Source organism: Pogona vitticeps, chromosome 2, assembly GCF_051106095.1.
Source record: "Pogona vitticeps strain Pit_001003342236 chromosome 2, PviZW2.1, whole genome shotgun sequence".
NCBI lineage: Eukaryota > Metazoa > Chordata > Lepidosauria > Squamata > Agamidae > Pogona > Pogona vitticeps.
Window position 1 is genome coordinate 21,179,297 of NC_135784.1, and position 20,756 is coordinate 21,200,052.

At 45.1% G+C, this 20,756-nt stretch overlaps 1 protein-coding gene across 2 annotated transcripts; it reads right to left on the bottom strand.

The window, feature by feature from the left end:
- Positions 1-1,034: 1,034 nt before the first annotated feature.
- On the bottom strand, positions 1,035-20,369 carry LOC110070487 (zinc finger and SCAN domain-containing protein 20). Of its 2 annotated transcripts, none has more exons than XM_078388326.1 (12): positions 20,173-20,369; positions 18,437-19,195; positions 14,634-14,736; positions 12,439-12,521; positions 11,737-11,863; positions 10,086-10,353; positions 8,795-9,294; positions 6,142-6,412; positions 4,061-4,548; positions 3,514-3,633; positions 3,304-3,378; positions 1,035-2,465 (listed from the first exon to the last, which is right to left on the bottom strand). In XM_078388326.1, the coding sequence occupies exons 2-12, from the start codon at positions 19,166-19,168 to the stop codon at positions 2,260-2,262; spliced, it is 2,973 nt and encodes a 990-aa protein (XP_078244452.1). In that variant the 5' UTR covers positions 19,169-19,195; positions 20,173-20,369; the 3' UTR covers positions 1,035-2,259. The 2 variants fall into 2 exon arrangements, with proteins under 2 accessions (XP_078244452.1, XP_072844558.2); XM_072988457.2 differs by lacking the exon at positions 20,173-20,369 and adding an exon at positions 20,004-20,125.
- Between the last annotated feature and the right edge of the window lie 387 nt (positions 20,370-20,756).

Genomic DNA, 20,756 nt, shown 5'->3' on the forward strand with positions numbered 1-20,756 from the left:
TAGTGATGTACAGAAATGAGAGCTGGACCATAAAGAAAGCTGACCGCCGAAGAAATGAGTGCTCACTGGAAGGACAGATCCTGAAGCTGAGGCTCCAATCCTTTGGCCATCTCATGAGAAGACTCTTTGGAAAAGACCTTGATTTTGGGAAAGTGTGAAGGCAAGAGGAGAAGGGGATGAAGATGGATGGACAGTGTCTACGAAGCAACCAACATGAAATTGACAGACCTCTGGGAGGCAGTGGAAGATAGGAGGGCCTGGCGTGCTCTGGTCCATGGGGTCACGAAGAGCCGGACACGACTACATGATTAAACGACAAGTCTTGTTTGTCTTGGAGTTATGGGGTGTTGGAAGTACAACTGGTAGGAGTCACTGGAAGATTCAGGCACAGATAGATGGAGAACTCACGCTAGAGTAGGCCCACTGAATCAGTGAGGATTCAGTGATTCCATAAATTCCAATGATTTAAGTGGTCCTACTCCAGTAGTGACTTGCTACACTATAGTCTCCTCTAGAGCAGCCCCATAGATTCAATCCTCCTACTCCAGTACCACTTACTACATTAAGCAACAGGTTGTCACCCCATGCATCTGAAAAAAGAGGCCTATGTTCCTGAACAGTCTTGCTTTCAACAGATACAGGCAATACATTCAGAGCTTTACACTCACAACCATAGACTCAACCAATATTCTATCACAAAGTGGTGGTAATTATAATAATCTTAGAACTACAGAGCTGGAAGGGACCCTACAGATCACTGGTTCCGGCCCCTGTGGGGAACTGAACTCTCCAAGTCTGGCTCTGCAGCCAGAGACCTTAAATCTTGAGCTTTCCAGCACTTCATGCATATTCACCAGTGATGACGGGAGCCATTTTAAGTGCTCCACTGTCCCAATCTGCCTACTAAAATTACATTACAGTTCTCTACGGTTTGCGCAAAATCCCTTAGAACAGACACTGCCCGCTGGCTTCGGATCTGCCCACTCCACCCTGCACCAACCCCAGGCTGGGAGAAAAAGACAGGACGCATCCACTCTTGAAGGAAAAATGCTTTATTTGGATTCCTGGGAGCCATGACATGGCACGGTACCCCCCTCCCTTTTACACACCAGAAAGAGGCTCACATTGGGTAAGACACCTTCATCAAAGGAGAGCAGCAACTCACTACATACTGCATGCTTGCTCTTGCTCGGGGGGGGGGGGATCCCTGGCTTCTACTCCCTGCTACAAAGCTGGGGGGGAAGGATCTCCACGGTCTTGGTACTTCTCTTGCCCCGTGTAGGATGGTTGGGATTTGGGATCTCCTCCTTTCCTGCTGCATGGGATACGACCATTCTCCTTTGGCTGGACTCGCTCTGCCTTCTGTCTTCCTCGACAGAAGGAACGCGCGGGGTTACGAGGGCCTTGTGTAACATCCATTTGGCTTGGGAAAAGGGTTCCTTCCAAACTCTGAAGGAGACTGTGGCACCACTTCACTTTCCGTGCCATTCTTCCTGGTTTCCTTCAAACTCCCTGAAAAAAAACTGCAGCCGTTCTTAGCTCCACTGAGGCTTACATGTTTGCCCTTCTTTGGGACTGAAATGCAACTACCCGTATGTCTGTTATGTCCCATAAAGTGGAGTCCAACTTATGGGGACCCAAATAGGGTTTCCAAGGGACATATTTACCCTTACCATCCTCCACTGGGTTCCTTATGGCCAAGCACAGATTTGAACCCTACGTCTCTTTGAGTTCCAGTCTCACCTTACATGACACTGGCTCTCACAAGTCACCCCTGGGAAGTCCCTTAACAGTGACCCTCCCTTTCTCCTCTGGGGAATGGCTCCCATTTTCTTTTCCACAACTTTAATTCTCATCTTAGAACTGCAGAGCTCAAAGGGACCCTCTGGGTCATCTAGTCCAACCCTGTCAAGGAGACACAGTGGAGCATCGCACTCCCAACCTCTGGCTCCACAGTCTGATGTCTTAACCACTGAACTATACACCAGTCAATTAAAAACCTGCTGTTTTCTCTCTCAATGAATGCCCCCAGGACCTGGAAGGCTTAGGATACTGTCTCCCCAACAAGTCTTCTGCGTCGTCCACTAACAGATCTTCTCAAAAGACTTACAAAGGTAATCAAAGGTTCACAAGGGTGTGACAGTCAGGGGTGGTTTTTTGGGGGGGTTAGATCCGTAACTGGACTCATCCCCCGCTTCACGTTCGATCAGAACAGTGCCTATAAGCTCTGGCTTGACTCCAACTCCTGGAAAGACAGATTCAATCTTCTGAGAGATGTATCGTTCTCCCTAGAGTCCCAGTGAAACCTCTCAATTTGTGCCTGGGACTGATCGGACTTGATGGGTTGGCTCCTTGAGCTGCACAATCTTCTAGTCTTTCTCTGCCACCTTCTTTTAGTCTGTTCACATGGGGGGTCAGGAGGACCACGGGAGATAAACGCACAGTGGGGTTTGGAACTGCGGGATCTGGAAAAAAAAGGGGGAGGGAGCTTGTTACAATTATCACCGGAATATATATACACAAACCCACACCCTGTTTCCTGGAAAATAAGACCTAACCTGAAAATAAGCCCTAGTATGATTTTTTTCAGGATGCTTGTAATATAAAACCCTACCCCAAAAATAAGCCCCAGTTAAGTGAAACCTCACCCTCCACCCTTGTGCAGCAACCAGAAGAAGATGACAAGGCTGTATTTGAATAAATGTAGATTGTTGTACATGAAAAAAAAACATCCCTTGAAAATAAGCCCTGATGCATTTTGACCCTGTCTTATTTTCAGGGAATCTCTCTCTCTCTCTCTCCCTCCCTCCCTCTCTCTCTCTCTCTCTCTCTGTGTATTTGGCCACTACTAGGAGAAATCAAATAGACTGAGCATGCAAACACCAATCAGGAGGACACGAGCTGCTTCAAACCATCCACTGAAAGTGGAATGATTAGCTTTGGGACAAATAAGATGGCAGACAGCGCTCCTTTGGTGTAGGGGTACAACGCAGCAAACAGAGCACCCTATTTTACCACCAAAAAAGTATTAAAGTATCCCGTTTCCATAAGGACCCAAGATTATATTATTCATATTCAAGTTGACAGCGGAACAAGGACCATTGGGCTCATCTTCATTTCCATACATGTATTAAGGACAGAAACGAGAACATTTAGCACTGAACTGTTTATCCCGCTGAACTGGTTAAACACATTGAGACGTGGCGGTGTGTTGTTTCGTCACAACACAACCGACCTCCTTGAGCCTGCATGGGGAATGCGACGCAACCCCACAGAGACATTAAAGCGACTGGAAGGACTTACCCACAGCAGGAGCGGAATCATTCTCAAAACGGATTGAATGATGGCCGGCAGTGGATGTGGATGATGGGCCTTCCCCTGAAACGGCAACGACGGGAATCGCCATCACGTTTTGCCCGGCTGTGTGTGGGCTTCAGAATTCAGGACATGGGGAAAAAAATAAATCAGCTGCCAGAGTGGAGGACGAGCAGCAGGATCACACCAGGGGCTTACCAGGGTCAGGAGTGAGGCCTGACTCTGCGGGTGGAGCTCCTTTACCCCCATCTGCCTCTTCCGTCCCTTGCAATACAACGACAACGTCCCCAGCACCGGCTCCCGGTGGTCTTGGTGCAGCTGGAGAAAAACATGGGACACCGAAGGTTTAGATTTCTACACTTCACGAATGATGTAAGATAGACAGCACTGGCCTCTCTTGAAAAATATCTATCCCCTCCACCCTGTGCCTAATTAGTGCAATAATGACAGGGGCTGGACCGAATGATCCAGACGGATCATAATTTTATTGTGAGCCACCTTGGGTTCCCTTATGAGGAGAAAGGTGGAAAATAATAAAACTAAAATTAAAACAACAACAACAACGGGGCAGCCCAATAGCACTGGTTCGCCTTCATCCTGTGCTACGCTTCTCCGCTAGTCTCAGTGAACGTTAAAATGGGAGAAAATACTTTAGGTAGACTAAATGTCACCCAGAAGAGATTGGGATGACGAACCACACTTCCCTTCCCCTCTCACGGCAGCGTCTGAAAATGGACAGCCCTACCTCCCGATTCGACAGGGAGGGAGTCCATCACGGGGACGGCCCTCCCGGTTGCCTTCTGAGGACTTTGGTCAGGGAGGCCGTTGGGGGAGTCATGGCTGTCGGTCGATCTAGGCCGATCCGCACTGGTGTCTCTTTCCAGGATCCTGTGCAGCTCCTCGAAGTAGGGGATTCTTTGGGGACTATTTCCCGGCTTGGAATTGTGCTCCACGGCGTTTTTGTACAGTCGGCGCATGGCTTTCGTTTTGCACCGGCACTCGAGGGGGGAACGCCTGAACCCCCGGCGTTTCATGGCCCTGGAGATGGCCACGAAGGTGTCCAAGTTGCGGTGGCTGGACCTCAGCTGCTCCTGCACGCGTTGTTCGCCCCAGATGGCCAGGAGGCACCGGGTCTCGTCCAACTGCCACGCAAGGCCCCTCCCCTTCTTCTTCCTCCGTCGCTCGTACTCCCACTCCTCCGCCGCGTATTCCTGATCTTCGTCGGAATATATACTACAAGCCAAAACAGGACGTGAAGATTGACATGAGGGGATAAACAGAAAGGACATGTACTGGTGGCAATTTTTAAAAAGGGGGTGATGGGACCCCAGATAGAAGGCCTTGGTCCCACTCCATGCCGATCAGTGGATTGCCAGCAGTACTTTCTGCCCGGCTGCTAAAAACTGCTGGATAGCTCAGGGGCTTTGGGTCTCTCACTGTGGAGCCAAAGGTTGGGAGATTAATTCCCCCCCCCCCCTTTGACTCCTTGACAGGGGCTAGACGTGACGATCCAGAGGGTCCCTTCCAGCTCTGCAGTTCTAAGATCATTAATATTAAGCTTCAGGGACATATCAGCCAATTATCCTCAAAATACCATGTGCAAGCCATCTCTATTTAAGGAAATGGACATAGGTGTGATCCAGAGCTTATCCCTCTGCATCGCTGTGGCACAAAGTTATTTTTGAGACTGTGATGGTATCTCTTTATGGAATTTATGTCCAAATGCCACATCACTACAGACGTATCCCTAAAGACTACTTTTAACCCAAGGCCGAAATACCATTTGCTTTCTCCTATTCGGTGACTTCACAGAATACCGATTGGCCTCACATATATGCGCCCTGGAGGCGCCACCCTAGCGATACAGCGCATACCAATGTACTGATCTTTATTGTTAATAGTTCTCCCCTTCTAGTTGGAGGCGTCAGAAGATCTGCATGAAGAGCAAAGTTACGGGAAATTAAAAAAAGGACCACAAACACAACCTCTTCGATGTCGGATCGTGCCCTTTTAAGACTCCCGTGAAGCCTTGCATGTGTTTGTGACCATGCCTTGAATAACTGCGGTGACCCCGGGACTGCCAGGGATTAGCAAGTTGAGGTGTGAAAAGATACGCAGGAGCCTGAAAGCCAGGACAGCGCATAGCCGTGAACTGGGGGGGGGGGGGGGGCGGCGGCTGCACATCCTGTCTTTCTTAATGAGCCCGGATACCGCTGATCTCTGCTGCCAAACTCCACGGAGCAGGGCAATCTCACTCGCCCAAACCAAGGCATCTCATCCCTAGAGATGGGCAGCAACCAAATTACAAATAATAATAATAAAAATACCCAGATGAAATGGGCTGGTTTGTGGTTCAGTTCATGCAAGCTGCTTTGCAAAACAAAACAAAATGGCAAACTTTTTTCCGCTCAGCGCTTCATTTTGTTTCAGCAAAATGGATGCCCCCCTCCACCCTCTTCCTGCTGCCCCCCAATGCGTCTCTACCTGGTCCTGCCACCTCTCCTGCTGCCTTGTCCCCCTCCACCTCATTCATTCATTCATTCATTCATTCCCCACCTTTCTCTTTAAAAGGACCCCAGGTGACTTCAGGGCAGGGCCTGCTGTCTCTGCGCATGCGCCCGCTTATCAGCTGATAGGTTTGCGCATGTGCAGAGAGCCGGGCCTGTTGTCTCTGCAGAACGGACAGGCGTGGGCGGACACAGCTGGCTCAGCTCCCGGACTCTCTCTGGAAGGTTTTTCCATTTGACATGTGACCTTGGACATGTGACCTCCGTGGGATCTATTATCCCACTGAGTTCATGTGGATAACGACCTTTTCCACCCTACCTGGAAACCAGTGGACTTTTATCCCCTATGTGTATTCTGGAAGACTGATTAAAAGCTGTAGAAAAATCTTCCGCGAGCTCTATACATTCCTTCTCTCTCTCCGCCGGGTGACCTCCCTGCTCCTTTCTGGACCGACCTCCTTCCTTGCGTATCTCAACTATCTTCAGGGCGTTCCTTTGGCTTAGCTGTGGCACAGTCCCCGGCAGATCTTCTTCCTGACTTCCTCCAAACTGAGATAGCGTCACCTCGAACTGATTTCCCATCCCAATACCTAGAGAGGTGAGAAATAAAGCCCTTCACAGTTTGGGACCATGTTACTTGTCGGAGCGAGGTCTCCCCAAAGTCACCTGCCCGACCCACCAGCTCTTCCCAGGCTATGCTCCTTGGGGTGGCCCACCCAAGGGAGGCCCGAAAGGGAGGCACCGACTTCATGGAACGAGTTCGTAGTGGAGCTACACCTGGCCCCCCTCCCTGTGAGCATTTAGGAGGCAACTTGAAACACACTGCTTTTCTAGGAGGCCTTGCACAACGACCCAGTTTGATTTTATTTTTATGCCTCTCATCTGACTGAGAATGGCCTCTGGGGCCATCTCTGTTTTATTTGGTTTAATGCTTTAAATTTTATTGTTTATTTGTAGTTCATTAGTACATGCTTTTATTTACTGTTGTAAACCGCCCAGGCTAGTGTGTTGCACTAATGGGGCAGTATATAAATCAGTGGAATAAATAAGCAGCCATTTTGCCCACGCACCAGTGACCTCTTTTTACCGCTCCTCTTTCTGCTGAAAATTTTGGGCCGAAGCAATCCTGTGCCACATTTGTGTGGAATAACAAAAAGTGCAAGCAATGAATATGAACGAACAACTATTATAGGGAAAATAACCCTGGGGTACCCATGGGGGGGGGAAGCACACAACATATAAAATACAACACAACATGTTGCATTCAATCAATATTTGGGGAAGAGACAGGATCTGAAATAACTCCTGTTGCAACTGGTTCCATATCCAGAAAAACCATTCCTCATGAAAAGAGTAAACACCGTAGGACCCCCTTATCCACAGAATCAGTATCTGCTGATTCACTTATACGTGGTTTGAATATATTAAAAGAAAAATCCCCCCAAATATTTTTAATCAAGAAGTTAACGGAACTGGCTACTAGAGGGCTACATTTTTCCAGCATCTATGAGGGGGGCTTGGAAACGATCCCCCCACAGATACAGGGGTCCTACTGCACATCTATATGAACATGCATTTAAAAATAGGATGTTTCTACCAACTCTAATTAAATAACGAATGGGTGGTTATTTAACCACATTCAGCCTTGAAATTACACGTGACATCCTTGGACATGGCTTTTCAAAATTTCAATACCAACAGGTTCTTGGTAGTTTTTTTTACAATTGGCGTAATGGGTCAGGGAGGCAAAGAGACACACAAGAAAATGCCGCACCACATGCACCAGATACCAACAACACATACCAAGGAACATCAGGCAACGCGTAGCAGCACAGCTCACAACAGCATCTCAGGACAGACAAAGGGAATATGGGTTTTCCTCCATAGATTCAAACCGGTTTGACTGGGTGAGCACTTAGAATAATTTTTATGTGTGTCTAGTAATACCCTTACAGGTTAAAAATTGCTTAAAACTACAATGCTTTTTACTTTTAATGGTTTATTTTAGAGTTGTCTTCTCTGCTTTTCAATATGATTTTTTAGGCTTTACGCTCCTGAATTTTTAGAAGACATGCGGTTGCCATTTTAAAGCATGGTGATAACAGGATTTAAGTCCTGCTCCCAACTTACGTTTTGTATTCAAATGCACTTTTGTTTGCTACTTCTCATAGCTGCAAGCATTTTTATAGCAATCACACTTGCAGCTTTACACAAGATGTAAAAATGATTTTCTGCTTCAACGTTTGTGCCTACCGTTTTTCAATGGCTGTAAGATTTTGGGATGTTTTTCACAACTCTGAAATATTTTTATGCTATGGAACATAGAAGCAATGTAGATAAATAAAGCTTTTAGAATTAGACAAGCCGATGTTGCCTAGAATAATTGTAACGACGCAACTTTTACCTGGATACCCAGATGCATTCTGATATGACTGGAAATGGTTATCCGGTTTCATCCTGGCATTAACCCTAAATGGGATAAATGCCAGCTGTGATATACACACACTTCTGTTTTTTCCCTAGAGGTCTATAAAGTTCTGTAGCTCTTAGAGAAATGTTCAGTTATCAGACTCTTTGACCTGACCTCTCCACCTAGTTGGTATCTTTTTTATATGAAAGGATCATGGAAACCAAGGCATGTAAAATAAAGACACATAACGTGTTTCCCTGAAAATAAGACAGGGTCTTATAGGGCTTATTTTCAGGGGATATTTTATTTTTTCATGGACAACAATCTACATTTATTCAAATACAGTTATGTTATCTTCTGGTTGCTGCACAAGGGTGGAGGGCGGGGTTTCACTTAACTAGGGCTTATATTTGGGGTAGGGCTTTATATTAGGAGCATCCTGAAAAATCATATTAGGGCTTATTTTCAGGTTAAGCCTTTTTTTTCAGGGAAACAGTAGATTCAACCCACACTTAATACTTGACTTCTCCCCACTGAAGCATCCTGAGCTTTATACTCCTACCTTGCGGGTCTTCAGCCAAGGAATCCACCACAGGGATGGGCACCACAACCGCTGGTTGGGGAACGTGTCGGGGACTTTCCTCCGTTGTGTCACCTTGGGAGTCACGGCTGTCAGTCGATCTAGGTGGGTCCACACTGGGGTCTCTTTCCAGGATCCTGCGCAGTTCCCTGTAAAATGGGATTCTTTGGGGACTATTTCCCGGTTTGGAATTGTGCTCCACGGCGTTTTTGTACAGTCGGCGCAAGGATTTCGTTTTGCACCGGCACTCGAGAGGGGAACGCCTGAACCCCCGGCGTTTCATGGCCCTGGAGATGGCCACGAAGGTGTCCAAGTTGCGGTGGCTGGACCTCAGCTGCTCCTGCACGCGTTGTTCGCCCCAGATGGCCAGGAGGCACCGGGTCTCATCCAGCTGCCACGCAAGGCCCCTCCCCTTCTTCTTCCTTGGTCGGTTGTCTGCCCAGTCCTCCTCTGTGGATTCATTCCCTTCCTCACGACGGATCCTGTAAGCCAAAACAGGATGTAAGCATTGAAAAGAGGAGCATGCAAGTCAAAATACCACGTGCAAATGTTACTGCCTAAGGAAACGGACCGTACGTGGATGCGATCACCAGCATCCACATACGAATCATCCATCAACACATATGTTTCTCACTTTGTAGCTGCATCTCTCAACAGAGTCAACATACTAATTGTGAACCACACTACAAGATAGAACATACAATGGTGCCCCGCTTGACGATGATAATGTGTTCCAGCAAAATCGCTGTTAAGAGAAATCGTCATCAAGTGGGAAAAAAAATCCCCATTGGAATGCATTGAAAACCGGTCAATGCATTCCAATGGGGGGGAATACCTCATTGTCCACCGTAGATTGCCCATACAGAACAGCCGATCAGCTTTTCTAATTCGCTGTAATGCGAACCTTCCGTCCAGAAAGCAGCCATTTTAAGAAGGGAGGGAAGCCATTTTGCGGAGCCGGAAAAAACATCATTTTGCAAACAAACGGTTTGCGAAGCAGGCTCCTAATCAACATAAAGCAGATTTTCCCCATTGGAACCATCGTTTTGCGATCGCAGTAGTGATCGCAAAAATGTCATCGTCAAACGATTTCGACGTCATGCGGGGTAAGCTTCTAGCGGGGCACCAATGTACTGTTAATACACAGAGAGAGAGAGAGCTTATCAGACTATGAATTTTGTAAGAGGATTTCTTCTGGCGTGCAAAATTGAAACGATCCTCCACAGAATCTTTCACACCGAGTTGAAGTTGGGAGGGATACTTTCTACCCTACCTGGAAACGAATGGATTTTTATCCCTTATGAGTACTCTGGAAGACTGATTAATAGCAGCTGAAAAACCTTCGGTGAGCTCCATATGTTCTTCCCCGGTCTCTGCTGGCTGATATCCCTGCTTGTCTTTGGGCCAAAATCCATCCTTGTGCATTTCGACGATCCTCAGCACATGCTTTGGGATTATCAGTGGGGCCTGGCTGGGCACATCTCCTTTATTTCCACCACACTGAGATTCTGCCATCTTACTCTGCATTCTCATTCCAACACCTATAGAGGGAAGAGAATGGCATTTTTGCTCATGCTCTGGAGGCATTTTTTTTCCCCAAGACGCAACCTGCTTTTCCCATTTCATTGGGCTTTTTTTGCATATAGAATCATAAAATTCCCAGACTGCAGGACACACCACAATGGGCTCAAGTTCAAGAAGCCAGATTTCAGATGATTATCAGTAAAAACTTTCTAACTGTTAGAGCAGTATGACAGTGGAACCAGTGACCTCGGGAGTCGGTGAGTGCTCCAACACTGGAGGCATTCAAGAAAAACTTAATCACCTGGCAGATGTGCTTTGATGGTATTCCTGCCTTCAGCAGGGGGATGGACTTGATGGCCTTGTAGGCCCCTTCCAACCTCACTCTTGTATGATTCTACGAAAATAATAAAGCTGGGCCTATAAGGCCATCGAGTCCAATCCTTGCTCAAGGTAGGAATCCAAACCTGTAGCTTGAGTTCATTGTTACGCGTTTATATACCACCCCATAGTGCTACAGCTACAATTGTTTGCTATATGAAGGAAGCCAATGTCATTTTATGTATACCAGGTAACCTTTGCACACGTCAGGAAATCCCACCGTTCCACTGTTGAGGCATTTTAGAAATATGGGAATTCCAGCAATCACAAAAAAAGTGAGTTGCAGAGATCAGCTTTGTTCCAGCATCAGAAGGCAGGCTGGCGTTAAATATGCTTCGCTTGTCAGACACAACAGGGAACAAACATATTTTGTTCTAGAGCCTTGTTTGGAGACACTGGCCAAAATCCTGCTGCTGAGTGTAGTAAGCCATACTGGAGTAGTTCCACTGAAGCAATGGGGATTTGGTGAGTCAACTCTCCCGTAAGTTCCACATATTCCAAAGGACCAACTTTTACTGTAACTTAATTTAGCATAAGTTCCATTGATTCGTTGGAACTTGACTCATTACTCTACTGCAATTTATTACTTTAAGCAACAGGATTTTGGCCACTGAGTCAGCTACGGCAGGATGTGGAGTGCTATCTTATCTGGAACTGAGGTTTGATCCCATGGACATCACTTTATAAACTGTGTAGCGGGATGTTAGTGCTCTACAGAGTCAGGAAGAACTCTGAGACATCAGTAATAGAGATGGACACGAACTCCCAGGAACCACAGCGGTGAGCTGAATTCCCAATCTCTAGCTCCACAGCGAAGTACATATACTTTGGTCTCTATTTCTGTCAAAATAACTGGAACGGGAGTAAAAACCCATACACGTCCTGTTTGTTTGGAGGTGTACTCAGAATTTGAAAGTGGGCCCCACTCTTTTTCTCCGTCAACCCTCTTTAGTTCTTAAAAGGGCCAATGAATCCGCTGACATTCGCCGGCTCTACTAGACTTGAGCTGAAAGCTTCCTTACCTAGAGGGTCTTCGTTCTTGCCACCCTCCTGCAGGACGGTCCACACCATGGTGCCTTTGCCCGGCTGCGTCAAGCTCCGCTTGACAACTTGCAAAGACAGGCTAGTTTCGCTGAGATCCCTTGGTTCCTGCCAGCAGGAGGAAGGGAAAAAAAACACTGAAGACACACCCCCATCAGATTTTGATGCAGAAAAAAAGGATACAGAAGTAAAACATCACATCTTAACTCTGTATCACAGAACCAACAATTTTAGAACTATGAGGTCGTCAGGAAATATTCTGTGCAACAAAGGGGAAAATTGCACATAACTGCAACATTAACCAGTATTTTTTTGCTGTGTTCCTAAGATGTGGAGGTACACATCTCTTCTTGGAACATACCATTTGTTTTATAGTTAAACGCAAAATAGAAATAAAAAGTAAAAACAAAAAACAAAAAAATGGGTTGGTACCTTAAAGATTAACTTTTATGTTTTCGAATGTGAGCTTTTGCAGACAAGTTACATTGAAAAATATAAAAATCAGTCTTTAAGGTACACATTTTTGTCTCTTTATACAATTTTTATTTCTTCTACTTTTTTATCGTAATCACATGCCACAGACCTGGGTCTGTCTCTCCATTAGAAAATGCATGTGACCTTGATTCTTCTCCTAGAACTCCAATGTTTCATGTCACAAACAGACTCGCTGGAATGGCACGTACCTCTTTCACCTTAGTTTGGTCTGTTCTCTGTCCTTCAAGAGGAAGCAGTGAAATGGTGTGACTCGAGCATTTAATTCCACTGCCTGCAATGGATGGAAGGAAGATTTTAGAAGGAGTGATGACAGTTTTGGGAGAAACCTGAAGGAATTGTTAAATACAGTTTTGTACTATGCAATAAGTATTTGTAAGGATCATTACTAAAGAAACAAGCAAAGCTAGAATTTATCCAGCTGAGTAAATTGTAACAGCTGAAAGAGCAATCCCAAGATTGGCTAACCCTGGGATAAAGCTAGCAGACCTAGCACATACACTCTGTGGTGGTGTGGGTTGGTGTCGTCGCGTTGGAGTATCCTGGGAGAAGCCGTGTCTTTGTGCTGTATATTAGAAGAAGAACTGTGGTTACTGGACTGAACATATGGTATTTGACTGCTGAACAAATTTATAAGGATTTTGACTCTGATTTATGCATTGAACTCTGCTGAAACTGCTGTGTATGACTTCGGGACTAGAAACAAGGACTAAGCTGTACATGTATGTATATATTCTGTAAATAATACAACTATTCTGCTATCAACGCTGCTTTATTGCTTGGTGTCTTCATCTCTCAGGGAAGTTCTTTTGGTTAGTGCCACCGGAACTCTGTCAAGTGAGCCCACCTCTTTAACCTTCCAAGTGTGAACATTTAGAATTTATCCCTGGCTTCCGTCTCCAAGACAACATATGAACTAAAATACATAATACAACACAACAGTAAACAAACATGAGAAGAAAAAATTAAAACAGCAGAAAGGTACTAATTAGAAAGAGAAGTACTGTATTACATTTAAAATAGCATGCATAAGAGACAGAACCTCTTCCCATCAATATATAATGAAAGCTCACCAGAAACCAAGAAGATGATCTAACTTTCCTTGTTTCAAGGCTTATGACCCCTAGCTTCCATTCCACTGCCTCATCTTACAAAAACATATTGATGATAAAATAGTTATTATCACACAGAGAAATATATACACTAAATATAAAATGGTTATTGTTCAGGAATGCTTTTCCGGGATCTGTTTTCTAACATTTGTTTCCCCCAATCTTGGCATATTTAGTGGCAGTTGGGCTATTCTAAGGCAGTCTTTAACGTAGCAAGCTCAGCTCTTGGTCACCTTCTTAATGATTTTGCTAAGATGCCAAAATATCGACTTAAGAGGGGCCAAGCAAAGAGAAAGCTATCAGGAGAAATTCTGGAAAATTAGGTCATTTCCAATCAAAGTGAGCTATTTATTCATTTGATTTCTAGTTCCACTTTTTTCCAAGAAAGATGGCTTATATACTATTATTTTTTTAAAGTATGGTTAAAAAATGGGGAAAATCCTCTTCTAGCAGTGTAACTGGATGTCAACAGGATTTTGGCTGGTATGCTATGAATCTTTTTAAAACACAAATCAGTTTTCAACATTAAAAGCAGAAAACTTTTAATAATAACTTTTAAATAATCAATTATCCCTTATCAATAGAAAAGTGCAAGATATCTTGTCAAGCCCTTATTTATGACAACCAGTGAGTTGCCCAAGGCCCATCTTTAAAAAAGGAGGATTTTTTTCATGCCACCAGAAGGACATTCAAGAGGTGGTCAGCCAGACCTTTTCAGGCAAGGAGCTCCCCAGTCTGGGGGAATTCACCCCCAAAAGGCCCTTTCTTGCATCTTCTGAAACATGCCCTGAAAATAAGCCCTAATGCAGTTCTTAGCAAAAACGAATATAAGACCTTGTCTTATTTTCGGGGAAACACAGTATGTTTAATTTTTAAAAAAAACAAGATTGTCAAATTTTAAGATTTCAGTATTTTGTGCTGCTTTTGCTGGCCATATGTGTTCAGTCTATTTGAAATGGTTTGAAACTGCTCGATAGCTCAGTGGTTTAAGGCATCTGGCTGCACAGGCAGAGAGAGGTTGGGAGTTCGATTCCTCGCTTGTGCCTCCTTGACAGCGGTTAGACTTGTTCATCTATAGGGTTCCTTCCAGCTCTGCAGTTCTACTATTATTAAGCATATCATCATCATCATTATTATTATTTGAAAGCTTAGTCAGTAAAGTAAAGTAAGCAAGCGCAGCAATCTCCATCTGTCCTGATTTTTCATCCAGTCACCCACAGCCTCCCACAGAAACGCAAAGGAAGCAGAACTCAAGAACTGAATTCATTCCTTACCCGGCACATTCACCTCCGAATCGCCATGTGGCTTGGCTTCAGAAGCATTCATGGGACCTTCCTTTGAATTATGGGAACCCAAAGACTCCTCCATCATTGGCCCCTGAAACATGGACAATGATTCAACTCAGAATTGGGGGGGGCGTGCATGATTGGTATCTACTACTGGCAGAAGATGGTTTCAGCTGACCCGGCCCATTCGTTTTTTGTACAATTCAAAGCACCATGTTCAATCGGATTGCCATCTGGGGAATTTGGAGGCCAAGGCAAAGACCTTGAACTTTTGGTTATGCTCCTCAAACCATTCCTGAACAATTTTTGCAGGGTGTATTATCCTGTTGAAAGAAGCCACTGCCATCAGGCAATGCCATTGACATGAAGGGGTGTACAGTACATGGTCTGCAACAATCTCCAGGTAGGTGGTACACCCATATGAATGACAGGACCCCTAGGGTTACCCAGCAGATCATTGCTCAAGAGCAAAACAATGCCTCTGCCGGTCAGCCTTCTTCCCACAGTGTATTCTGCTGCCATCTCTTCCCCAGGTAGATGACACATGTGTACCCAGCTGGGAGTTGCAGTCCAAAACTCCTGAGTAACCCAAGGTTAAGAACCAATGGTTTAAATGGGGTTTTTTCGTTTAATGATGATCGGTTCCCTGCTTTGGGAACCGATTTTTGCTTTACGACAATCAGCAAACAGCTGAAGAAAATGCCCCCCCTCTGTTTTCTAGGACGGATTCCTCACTTTACAGGCACTGAAAATGGCCGCCGTATGGAGGATCTTCACTGGACAAGCAGGTATTCAGCCCATTGGAACGCACTGAATGGTTTTCAATGCGTTTCAATGGGTTTTTTATTTCACTTGACAATGTTTTCGCTCTACAGCGATTTTGCTGGAATGAATTAACATCGTCAAGCGAGGCACCACTGTATATATATTTTCTGTATAAAGTAAGTGTTTCACTTTGTTTATCCTAATTATGGATAAATGATTCTCTTCCCCGAGGGATCGTCATAGGAAGAGAGAGAGAAGAGGATCTCGGGGCAGAAATTTGAATCAAATAAATAACTAAATCTGCATTTCTGTCCAGAAAAACTTCTTGAGTCTGCTGCAGAAAACATAAAACAAATGTGGAACAATTCTGGGCCTTTCCAAAGACCATTATAACAAAAAACTTGAGAGTGTTCTATAAAACTGACTTGGGTGTTTATTTAGCACAGTGCTCCTGTGTCATGTTGTTAGTTACTGCAGAAAAGCAGGAAAAAAAATGAAGAATTTCAGCTAGTCTTTGGGAGCTGATAGGTGGAAACCTAGGAATATAACAGTTTATCAAAATTGCTTTAACTATCCTCATTTTGTGCTGTATATCAGAGAACATGTTCTCATGCCTTCAAAGAATAAAGATCTTCTCATGGTCCAGAATTGGACAAAGGGGACAAACCAGGCTCAACAAGTACACACAGAACGCATAAACAGATTTCAGGAGATGGACCCGATTGTAATGGCTCAGCAAATCAACCGGAACTCATCCATTACAACAAATATACTGTACTGTATTCAACAAGGGGGGGAATCTAACAATGCATTTCTTCAAAACTGCACTATATTATTTGTTGTACTGTGTTGATTCTGCTGTAGAGAAGCACTTTTTCCTTTAATAGTTAAATCTTGGTTTTTGGTCCCCTGTTATAAGACTCCAGGATAAACGGGAAAAGCATACACACAGTTCCTGTGGGTCATCTTGCCGCTTCATTCTTGACTGAAGACAAAACAAGAGCAGGGAAAACTTCTCTGTAACATTGGTCTATCTCGCTTTTTTCTTAATGTTAATTGTTATTTATTTGCAAGCAAAAATGTGTGAACCCATTATGGACCAATAAACGTTACTTTGGGCAGATTTGTATCAGAGTGTGGAAGTAACTTCTATGTACAGTACATTTTATAGATTGGGAGCCCTACCATCTCTGATCATTTGTCTTCTGATGCCCATAAAGAAACAGAAAAGTCTATATCCCTGTGAAGTTAAAAAATTGCCACCTGTGAAGCCAGAGGATAAAAATTTTATTCCCCACCATCTCTCAGCCTGTTTGGCCTTGGGCAAGTGACACAGTCCCAGAGCGCTCCCCGGAAGGGAATGCAAACCACTTCCAAATACTCTCTACCTAGAAAACCCTGAAATGAAGCACCACAAGTTAGAATTGACTTGATACGACATGATAATTAATTTTCAGCTCATGAAACTTAATTTGGCCAGGGCCCAATTACCCCAGCCAGGAATAAAAGGGTTATTAATCATTACTGAAAAATGATTATTTTTAATTACTCTTTCTATAACATGCTTATTAGAATTTTATACTATCAGTTTTCTAGATGGATTATTTTTTAAAGCAGGGTTCTGAGATGGATACAGTATTTAAAAGTCTCTGTTTCTCTGCATTGGTTATGATATACTGTAAGAACCCCAGATCGACTGGGGACTGGCTCAAACTCCCCCATGGATAATGAAAACCATGGATAACAGCGAGTACAGTATTATACAGTGGTGCCTCACTTAACGGCGATAATCCGTTCCAGGAAAATCGCTGTTAAGCGAAAACATTGTAAAGCGAAAATAAAAAGCCAACTGAAACGCGTTGAAAACTGTTCAATGCATTCCAATGGGCTAAAAACTCACTGTCCAGCGAAGATCCTCCATACAGTGGCCATTTTTTGTGCCTGTATAGCGAGGAATCCGTCCCTAAACACAGCGGGGAGCCATTTTAATTACCTGGCGGCCATTTTGAAACCGCCGATCAGCTGTTAAAAAAACATTGTTTTGCGAAGAATCGGTTCCTGAAGCAGGGAACTGATCATCGCAAAGCGAAAAAACCCTATTTAGACCATTGTTTTACGATCGCAAAAACGTCGTCGTGAAGCGGACTCATCGTAATGCGGGGTAATTGTAAAGCGGGGCACGACTGTATATAGATATATAGCACAGTAAAAAGAAAATAAACCAGAAAAAAATTACATGCATTACAAGAACTGGTCACTGGAGGCGCCAGAGACCTTGCTATATATTGTTCACTAACAAACATATCACATGGTTCCCTCTAATGGCTGGTTCTGGTAATACATGAAAAAATGTTTTTTTCTGGATTTTTTTCTTTTAATATCTTTAATATTTTTGGACTGTGAATAAGTGAATCAGTAGATATTAATCCCATGGATATATCTCATCAAGCACCATCTGACCTCCAGCAACCTTAACACCTTGAATAGCGTTTCCAAGGTATATGAGACATTTAAGGAGTGGACCTACCAGTTCCACACACACAGGAATTTAAATTCAGGTCTCCTGAGTCCTAGTCCATTGCCCTACCACTCTCAACCCACCAGCTTCCCATGCATTGTTAAAAAACACATAACAAGATACGCTAAAGATGTGCTATATAAGGTTGGATTTTAAAAAATCAACTCACATTATTTGCTCTCTCTGAAGTATTCTGGAGCTAAAAAGGGTATTTTAAAATACACAATAACATCAATAACTGTGCAAAGCCAGGAAAGTCAAAAATGTGAAAGTCAAATGAGAACGAAGCACTTTTCTTATGCACTAAAAGTGCTCTTATAGAATCACAGAATAATTGAGTCGGAAGGGGCCTCAAGGGTATAAAGTCCAACCCCCTACTCAGTCCTGGATCCTGTTTAGTCAATGATGCTAAGAATGTCCAGAGGGTTTCAGAAACGGCATTACCACTTTTTAAACATTCCAGTACACATTCTGAATTCTGTAAAAAAACTAAATTATAAAGCCTCACCTGCCACTTTCTTGTCTCAGCCCTTTGCCTGCTCAACAGGAAATCCTCCACCAAGGCTACAGCCTGGGAACACGTGCGCGGTCCACTTCCTCGGATCCAGCCCTGGAGGTCCGGGGGAAGGCTGGCCAGGAACTGCTCCAGGATCAGCACCTCCAGGATCTGCTCCTTGCTGCGTCTCTCCGGCCTCAGCCACCGGTGGCACAGCTCCTGCAGCTGGCAGTGAATCCTCCGGGGGTCTTCCACCACCTGGCAGGAGAAGTCCCTGAAGTGCTGGCGCTGCTTCTCCATCCTCAAGGCATCCCCTCGCAAGATGGCGGCCTTCACTTTCCCATAAACTTCTTTGTCTTGGGCGTCCAGGCTTCGAAAGGCCTCCTCCGCTTCTCCACTCAGTGCTGGCAAGAGCCGGGCCACCCATTCTCCTATGGGCCACCGGCAGGCTTTAGCCACTTGCTCGAAGGAGGCCAGGAAGGCCTTGGCATCATCCCACGGGGCAACCTCGGATCCAGCCAAGTCTCCCCTTCCTGCATCAATGGGCTGCAGGTTCTTCAGGAACTCCTGCCACTGGGTTTCCCAAAGATCTCGCATCCCTCTGCCTCCTTCTCCTCCTCGGTCCTCTTGCAACCTCCTCCATTCTGATCTCTCCACTACAGATTTAGGCTGAAGAAGGCTGGTGGCTTTTCCTGCACCAATCGCTCCTCCCAGCTGTGAGTCTGCAAAGTTTTCCTCCTTCATCGCTGTCCTGGTTTGATCTTTTTCAATCTAGAAAGAGAATTTTTTTTCCCCCGATTAGATTAACCTTGGCAAAGTTTCCTGTCGAAACAGGGTTATAATAACGTGATGGACAAAATGGGTCAGGAAGGGAACAGGCGAACGATTTCGTGATGCAAAGGAGGCAAACCCTTTGCGGTTAAAAACACATGCAAAGGATGCAAAGCCTTTGTGGTTAAAAACGCAGCACCCTGGGGTGCTAATAGGAGAATCTGGGGGGTTTCAAAGTTACAATTTCTCTGGAGGGAATGGTGGTAAAAATTCAGAGAGCTGATCCCAGCAGTTATAAATGAGATAAACAGAAGGCCAAGAACCCCGGTAGGTGAGTTTAAAAGAACCCTATATTCCTACTCCCTGCTCATATAAAGTGTATTTTAAAAAAAAGTGTAATTCTATGTGATCATAAATAAATAAATAAATAAATAATAAATATGTGGGTCTTCCCAGAAGTAAGTCTGAAGAGAAAAGCGAAATAAGCACCCCCAGATCTCTTAAAAGTGCTCCCCTCTGATCAACCCCCTCATACCAGACTGAATGCAAGCGAGAAAGGAAACGGGAGCAGGGAGGGGCCGTTACACGGAAGCCTGTAACGCAGGGCCGTTACTCCTAGGCCCCCATTCCCCCCCCCCAGGCAGAGTTAACTTCACCGGGCCGCCCTACCAGGACACAAAATAATAAATAAATTAATAAAGCAAGGAAAATGGGGTGGTTCCCCCCCCCACAGAAGACGCCGCTTTCCCCGACCAGAAAACGGGGTGTGTGTCTGTCTGGGGGGGGGGGGGAAGGCAGAGGAACTCACGACGGTCGTGCCGCCGAAGCGAGAGCCTTCCTCCCGAGGAGACCCTGCTTGGCAAGAGGCCCCACGACGTTCCTGCGGCCCCCCCCCCGGGAATCACCACCAAGTTCTAGAGAGGAAAAGACCGGTAATTCCCACCCTCCACTCCCCCCCCTCAGAAAAAAAGGCGTACAGGAAGAGACGAGGAGGCCGGTGTGACGCTCTGGGCGGCGAGGCTGGATTTTCTCCCCCCCCTCCCGCCTGCCTCCTCGCAGCTGGGTCTGGGCCTTTCTGTCAAGAGGGGGAACCCCCTCCCCACGGCTCTTGGGAAACCCTCTTGGGCTGGAAGGGAAGGCCCCCCCCCGGGATGCCCGCCTTCCCCCCCTCTATGTATTTCTCTTCCTTCCTTCCTCCTCCTCCTCCTCGCAGGGCCGCCCTCTCCTGGGCGACGCCGGGGACGCCCCTTCCTCGCCCGCCGCCGCTACACAAATTCGGATTAAATGCGAAGGAGGCGAAAGAACTCCCGACCGTGGTGATATGTCATCATCCTTCAACCCTCCGTCACGGTCCCGAAAGCGGTCACAAGAAAACTCGTCCCAAAACTCGTCAAGCCCGCTTGGGGCGACCCCGAATTGGGTTTTCCAAATTATTATTATTATTATTATTATTATTATTATTATTATTATTATTATTATTATTATTATTATTATTATTATTATTATTATTATTATTATTATTATTATTATTATTATTATTATTATTATTATTATTATTATT